Source organism: Chelon labrosus, assembly GCF_963514085.1.
Source record: "Chelon labrosus genome assembly, chromosome: 20".
Classification (NCBI taxonomy): domain Eukaryota; kingdom Metazoa; phylum Chordata; class Actinopteri; order Mugiliformes; family Mugilidae; genus Chelon; species Chelon labrosus.
Window position 1 is genome coordinate 10622983 of NC_140353.1, and position 7874 is coordinate 10630856.

Sequence of the window (7874 nt, forward strand, 5' to 3'; positions counted from 1 at the left end):
TCATGTGTCCCAGTGGAAACGTGATAATTATTATAACAAGAACACTGACAGGTTTTAGAGAAACGTGCCAGTGAAAACAAACTAAGAATCTGAGGGCATGTGCGTGACCGAGTCTGTTTGATACAAAAATAGGCAATCATGTACTGTTGATTTAAAAAATCAGGTAACACCTGTTGCTCTGTCAATTTTTCACTCATTCCTCCTGCCCTCACATTTACTGGAGACATTCACCCCGTTCCCCCCCTTCTTCCTGCTTCTCTCCATCCATAGCAGGTTTGGTGGCCCCACCCTACCACCTTTGGGCCACAGAGAAGCATAAGCTGTCGTGGCTTTCGCCCGCTGAGGTGACAGGCGCCTCGGGGCCAAACACATTCATAGGATTCCTTCACCTCCCTCTGCAGCCGCTCCTTCTCTCTCTATATATCCCCACCTCCTTGTTCTACCTTTCCTCTCTTTTCCTTTAAAACGTTCCACCTGTTTTGTCACTCCTCTAATAATATTTTCGTATGATAGTGGCGTGCGAGCTCACCTTGGCCTCTTCATTGGGGTTCCACACAAAAGAGAGAGCGTTGAAGGCCACTTCCTCGATGTTGCTGATGCCGCTGAACACTTCTTTGTAGTCCGCTTTTCAAAAAAAAAAAAAACACCGTTAATTATCTTATTGTTTTTTATGTCCTTGATGTACGCGGTTGCGTGACTGTGCATATATGAAAAACATACCGATGTCAATAACCCTCTGCTTGGCGGTCGGCTGGCGTGCATGCCAGTGATTCCAGAAGCGGAGCTGCATCTCGGGGTTCTTGTCATTCTCAAACACAGCCATCACCACTGTCTGGAATGGGAGAAAAAAAAAAGCACAAAAATTAGCTTCATGCGTCTGGCCTCGTGTCTTCTTTACACCTGGCTACATTACCAAGAACGACCCAGGTCTCCTGTAAAGCCCATGAGGTTTCATTCATCACTCCAAATCCTTCTATTCTCCAAAATTGTCATCGGCTATTTGCAGTGAGCTAGCACATGTTTGCGTATATTCTTATCCTCTGATTCCTTGACAAAGAGAAGGGCTGTAAAGCGCACCACACCTCCCCCCTCCACCTTGTCCGCTCCTATTTTTTCTTTTCCTCCTCTCCGCTTGTTTCACGTCAGACAGCTGAGCCGAGCTCTGCTGCACTATGGCCTCATTATGCCGCCGTAGGAATAAATTAAATAGGGCAGAACGCTTAATGGTACCAGCCCAGTGTTTGTTAGTCACAGAAGGAGCCGTCTCTGAGGAGGGACAGATATTTGGGAAGGGTTGGCATGGTGGCATGCAAACAATCTATGTATTATTAGGCCTGGGATAGATGCAACAATAGCTTTACATAATACAGACTCGAAAACAACCGTAGCAAAAACAAATAGTCCTCGCGTCCCTGATGACACATCTTCATGACTCACCTTAACTTTGGTGGCAGTAAGGTAGGCACTGCTGTCCACTCCCTGGAGAGTGATGGGATAGAACTGTCCCTTGTTCAGGTACACCATGGGCAGCTCGCTGGACTTGTAAGAGGAAGCTGCGGGAGCTCCGAGGGTAAACTGGAACTCACTCCTGAACCTCTCCGGCGGGGAGCTGGCGTAGGAGCCCGAGTAGACAGGGCTGGACTGGTTTTCAGGGAAGGGTTCGCTGTAGGGGAGAGTCTGAAATCCACACAGGGGCACGTATTAGTGAAGGAAATGGAAAGAGGCCTAGAGAGGGGCCAGGCGCACAGGAAACAGGGCTCCGCTTTCAAACGGTGACGTCGAGCTTACCTCGGTGCTGGGGTCAGGGAAAGGACTGGTATCGGGCCAAAGATGTTCAAAGATGTTGTTGAGGTCCTGCTTGTCGTAATTGTCCGGCACGACGCTGGTCAGGGTGGCGTATGTGTCGGGGACAGAAACGGACAGAGAGGTGTTCTGCTTGGATCCCAGAACTTCCTGGGGGTGAGAGGTGGGAATGCTCTCGGAGAGAATCTTCATGACGTTGGCGGATGTGTCCAGTGAAACGAGCTCATTTGGGATGGTTAGGCTCCTGGGAAGGTGGAGATAAGGGAAAGAGATTACCTTCAACAGAAGAGCCATCATCTTGTGAGGTATGAACAGAGCAAGGAAACCAACGCTGCCGACTGTGGTGTGTCCTAAACGTTACAGAAGCCTAAAGGCAGCCTGTGCAAACGTACACCTGTCAGTAAAAGCACAACTACTGCAAGGGGAACTTAGTCTGGGTGGGAACTGTTTGTCCTTTAATCCGGCTCTTTTTTTCCTCCTCTCTGTGTTTGAGTTTCTCTGTTAAAAATGTGTGTGGTGGTGGTGGTGGGGGACAACACTGCGCCCCCTACAATGGCCTTTTCTCACCCACCGGACAAGAAGTAGGGACAGGGAGGACAGCAGGAGGAAAAACAACCATTTGTCTTCCTGTTGTGAAACTCTTTAGGCAAGGCAGAGATGAGAGAGAGAAAGGGGAGATGAATGGGAGTGCTGAAGAGGTAGACCATAATCCCTCTAACTCTGTTTGACTAGCGGATTACCCACTCATCAGCTCGCGACCTCCCGAAGCCTCGCCTTTCTCTTTCCGTGTTATTACGCCAATAAATTTAATTCAGTGACAAGTGAGAACAAACTTGATTCAACCTCTACATCGTGCAGCCAGTCGTAAAAAAAATGATTGCTGTAATGATTTAGCGGGGATGTGCTTGCCATTTGGCCAATATGGGGGTAGAATATTGTTGCAGTTAATATTCAGGAGAAATCCCGCGCACAACGAGCCTCACCGCTACAGCTGTTTGGTAAGCAAATGGATTTTGTGTCTGCGACAAGTTCTTTTCCTTACCTCTCTGTCGGTTTGCAGGCATTTCGGTGGCAGGCAGCATTTTTCTGCTCTTTCTGGTTCTGGAAAAAATGAATGAAAATTGTAAGCAAGGTGTGAAAACTGAGTTAATGTTTGGTGAGTTTGCTCTCCCTTTAGTTGCAATTCTTTGCAATCCACATACCCTGCACTGTTCGTAAAGCATCGTTAAGGCCGCAATGTCGTCTCCTGGTTGGAGTCTGGGTTTGGAGTGGTTCGGCACGGGCGCTGAGCTCTCCGGGTAGGCCCAGGAGTCCATGATGTAGTTTGCGTATTGGTTATAGTTGAAAATCTCGTTTTGAACGACCAGTCCCAGAGTCCTACAGTAGAGATGAAAGAGTTCACATTGAATGATCAGATTGACTAGGATTAACAAATCAAAATACACCTAAAAGCAGGTTGTTGACATCCGTGAGCATGGAATAAATGTTAACCTATGCTTATTTGAGAAATGGGGCTTGACAGAGCAAGATTAAGCAGGTGTTTAGCGGTACCTCAGCCTCGGAGCACTGCACATACTTGCCCTCTAGCATGAATGGTTTCGATTGCAAAACAGAGCTGAGTAACATCTCTCACAAGCAGCGGTGTCAAAATGGTTTCTTGTCAAGGTGAGCCGGTAAACACAAACACGCAAGAAGAGTTCAGTGGTTTCCAGCGTTGTGAAAGGCGAAGACACTACATTCCTGAACCCTGTATAAACTGTCTTATTTGCATAGACCTCCAAAAAAAAAAAAAAAAAAAAAAAAAAAAGATGAAAGTTTTTCTTCCTCTGTAAATAGAAACCCACAACCGCCACTGTGGTGAGCCACGGTTTTCCATTTCATTGGCAAGAAAAAATACAGCCCGGGATTCTCAGGATTGCATTTGTTTGGACAGTGGCAGTGGATTGTAAGCATCAAGCCTGGCTGGATAATCCTCCTTTGGTGTTTGACTGAAGCGGCTAATGAACAAATAGCTGCCGTTTAGCTTGGATAAACAGCTAATCAAATGTGCTGACGGGAAGTAAAGACCACAGGTGTTGGCAACTACAGCCGAATCAAAGCACCGGGTAAAAAAAATCCCAGGATTTCTCACAAGGATTAATAAAGGGGTAGCGTAGTATTGCGTTTTAACAGGGAAAGCACCTGGAAATGCATTTTCTACTCATTTTGACACCAGAACACAGCACCAGTTTAAGCTCGTTTCTCTAATGGTAAACCCGTACACCTGCTCAAAGATGCACCTGCCCACAGCACTCAGCAGACTCGGAAACAAACGGACACAACTCCGCAGGTTATTCTCTGTTTTACACAGACAGTGACGGCGGAGGGGGGGGGTGGGCTCGTATCTAAGGTTTCTCCATTATGTAATTCAATGCATTACATGCTTTCATAGCCCCCTGTCTCCGTCCAACACCTCAAGAGGAGATTCTTATTTCCCAGTCTCCTTTTGTGCTCAGTGGCCCCCAGGTGAGTGACAACACGAGCTGAAACACACTCACTACAACCACAGTCTCAATTTTATGCAAGTGTGTGTGCGTGTGTTCAAACTATCCATATCAGTTTCCCCTCTAAAACACCCCCTTTTAAAATCTGGGATTTTTCACATGGGGGTCCCATTGCAAACAAAAAAAGAGGGGGGTTTCTGTCCCCTACACTGGAATCTTACATGAACCGTTCAGTATATTACAATAAATGTTTTCTTTTACCAAAAACCACACACAAAGCCTAATAAGTAACACATGTGGGTAAGTAAAAATCCTCAGAAGAACTTACTCAGTCTCTTTGGTCATGTCTCCAGTACAAGTCCGCCTGAATAGGTTCCTTTTAATTTCAACTCTCTGTGGTTTTGTCTGCCTATCTGTGTCAGTGCAGCAGGGAAGAACAGTGACACACAGATGAGTCAAGTGTTGTGATTTTCCTCTGAGCAGGGCCCAGATTTATTACATGCCCACACAGAGTTTTCCCTCTCTCCTCCGATTGGCTGAGATCTCTGAAACAGGTGTCTGATAGGACAGGTGTAGGATCATTAACTCTTCCCTGGCTGGAGGGAAACTTGCTTGCATGTGTATGAGTGTGTGCAACCGGGACTGCACTTTGCATTACAATCCAAGGCAGGGGTTCCTTGAATTTCATCATCGTACCAGGACAAAAGAGCGAGATTGGGGATCCCGGAGGTGTGAAGTGTTCGGTAATGATTCTGAGAAAGGCAAGGGAGGTCGAGAAGTCAGCTTTAACATGTTAATAGTACTTCAGTATCATTTTTCACTCTCACCCCTGATTTCCATGTCATCCACAGGTTTTGGTTTCTTTGCTTTCTTGGTAGCAAGGAAACAAAAATAGATGCTTTATTGCTGAGGGGAGACAGGCTTTAAAGGAAGTTCATTCAAAATTCAGCCAAATTAAAGGAGAAATTATTTATTTAAGATTTTAGCACAAAAACACATTAAATTGTGAATAATAAATTGCAAATTTAGACTTAGATAGATTAGTCTTAGATAGACTTCATTGATCCACAAGGGAAGTTGCTTGATCACAGTAGCTCAGTCGCACATAAAGAAAACACTTTTGAAAACTGCTTAAAATATAAAAGTGGAATTAAATTAAATACCTTTATTAAACATTGACTTTTTATTCAAAAAGATAACACTCTAAATTAGGAATCAATTAATAAATGAATGAAGAGAGACAAGAATAAATAAATGAATTAATATATTTGATAGTTTTTAACTACACCTTGTTTCAATAAAAGCCAGTATTCAATATATTTTACAAATATGGAATCTGACTCCGGTTACACACTGGTCTCAGTATTCTTAAATGGGGCGCAGGTATAATAAGAAAGGAAAGATTAAAAAGGAACAAGGTGCTCTGTTATATACAGCAGGATGAATAAGTATATGCAGTATTTCTAGATACATGTGGCATTGTTTACAGTGAGGCATTGTGCATTTACATGGAGTATACAGTATATACTGTGCTAGTTCGTTTAGTACGTTAGGAAAAACAAATGCAATCCAATACAATACAACAGCCCTGCACCAAATGTAGTGAATCAAAACGGAATAAAGTGCAACAATGCACGGCTAACATTGTAAAATAAAAGCGTTTGATTAAATTATAATAACTTCTTCCTCTGGAATTTTAAGATCCAGGTGAGGGGAGCTGGAAATGGATTTTGCAGTGGTTTCTGTAAACTGTGAAGGTCCCATTGAGAGGAAATGTTAGCTTTCACAAGACCTCAACAGTAAAACGCACGCTTCCTTGAGCTTAGATGTTTTCGTGTCGCTCAGGGATATGCCACCCACTCTCTGGTTCACGCACACATACACACACGCAGAGTTTATCATTGTATTAAGCTGCTTACATATATTTGTATGTGTGTGCACCTCTTGCGGCTGACACCTGAGGGAATCTGGCGTGGTAACCCACAAGGGTGCGTGCTGTACAGCTTGCCCACACACTCACACACGCCTTCACAACATAACATACACACACACACACAGAGCCCACAGGGCAAATTGGCACTGAACCAAAACAGAAAGAGAAAGAAATACAACTTTCTGTGTAGGACACGCCTTCAGTCACTCCACAGTACGAAAGTTCAATTATAATTAAAACCGAGTTATCAGAGCCTGTCACTGAGGTCTGTGCTTATATATACTACACGGAAGAACCCAGCGAGGTATACTAAAATGTTAGCATGTAAAAGTATTAAAGCAGGCATAAGAAGCGAGCAAAGTCACGGTGACATGTCTCTTTTCCACATTCTCTCGATTCGTTAAGGGCGTGAACGATTTCTCTCGGTCTCTTCTTTCACTCTCACACGGTCTTTGTTATGATTATCCCTCATTAGCGCTGTGAAAGTAACACATCAAAATGTTTTGCTCTTAAATCCTCTGCTTCAGTCAATCTCTCTGTTTCGCCTTCTCCTTAGCCGTGAGAAAAACCTTAATGCCCAACATCTACATTTAGGCATCCCCTGAAACATGCCGGACGCCTGTGCCATATCGGTGCTTTAAAAGAAGGGAACATTTACTATAAACGTGCCCGAAAACAACCAGGGACATCAGCTTAATCATGAATGAGGCATTTAATGCTCAGATTAGGATCCGGAAAGGTGTATTCCCTAAAAGTATTCCCTAACAATTTTCAAGAAAGTTTCCATTAAAGAGAGTCTAAGTAATTTCATGGTACTCATTTTGTCCGCTTTCAATTCACAGCAAATGAGAAAAGTGAGAATGAGAAGTTAATATTTTGCAGTTTTTCTCAAAATGTTACTAATGAATCAAACTGTTCTTTATAAAAAAAAGAATAAAATATCCATGAGGTTAAAGGTTAGTTGAGGGAAAGTTCTTCTGTTTCTCTTTTATTCGTCTAATTTACAGAAAAACTAAGTAAAAAGAAAACGTGTCTTTGTACAAAAGCATTCCTTGGCATTTCAAAGTTCAAACTTCTACCAAGTCTTTTGTTCAGGGCTGCACTTTCATGTCAAATTCGGGGCAGGTGTCAATTCGCTCCACGCAGAGAGCTCCAACGTACGAGGTGTAAGTGATAAGGAATCGGAAGACTGATGGATGTCACAAGATGTTCAAACGACTGCCTTGAAACTCATCCGTGGAGCGAGAAGACAAGGCCCGAGTGCCGAGCCACTTTGGTCTGTTGTGTGGCCGTCTGTTCTGCGTGCATGTGAATGCGAGCGTGCAGCCATGCATGGCGGCACACAAACAGACGTCAGCGCCGGCTCCACGCACGACCGCTGCTGAGTAGGGGCGCTCTCACCACCTCCCACTGTGTATCTCTTTCTCCCTTTTCCTGTCTCCCGCTTTACTCTTCCTTTCACCCACTCTCCCTGCCTCAGCCCGCGACGGTTTGACCAGTTATCTGGTCTGAACACTTCCAGCTCAACCCTAAAAGTAATCGTGCACAATCGTGGCGAAGAATAAGTCACGCAAGACAAAGAAACAAATAAAAATAGAAGTCAGTTTCTTTTGTTGATCCTCCTCATCAAGTCCTACACCCCATACATATCTCTG

General features: G+C 44.3%; 1 protein-coding gene across 1 annotated transcript in view; it reads right to left on the minus strand.

The window, feature by feature from the left end:
• grhl3 (grainyhead-like transcription factor 3) overlaps positions 1–4745 on the minus strand; it is an 8555-nt gene extending 3810 nt beyond the window's left edge. The window contains exons 1-7 of the mRNA XM_084568513.1: positions 4615–4745; positions 3006–3180; positions 2846–2904; positions 1789–2047; positions 1438–1677; positions 721–832; positions 530–624 (exon numbers count right to left, since the gene is read on the minus strand). Of these exons, the coding sequence (XP_084424639.1) occupies positions 530–624; positions 721–832; positions 1438–1677; positions 1789–2047; positions 2846–2904; positions 3006–3180; positions 4615–4631 (957 nt within the window). The 5' untranslated portion in view covers positions 4632–4745. The remainder of the gene's footprint in view (positions 1–529; positions 625–720; positions 833–1437; positions 1678–1788; positions 2048–2845; positions 2905–3005; positions 3181–4614) is intronic.
• Between the last annotated feature and the right edge of the window lie 3129 nt (positions 4746–7874).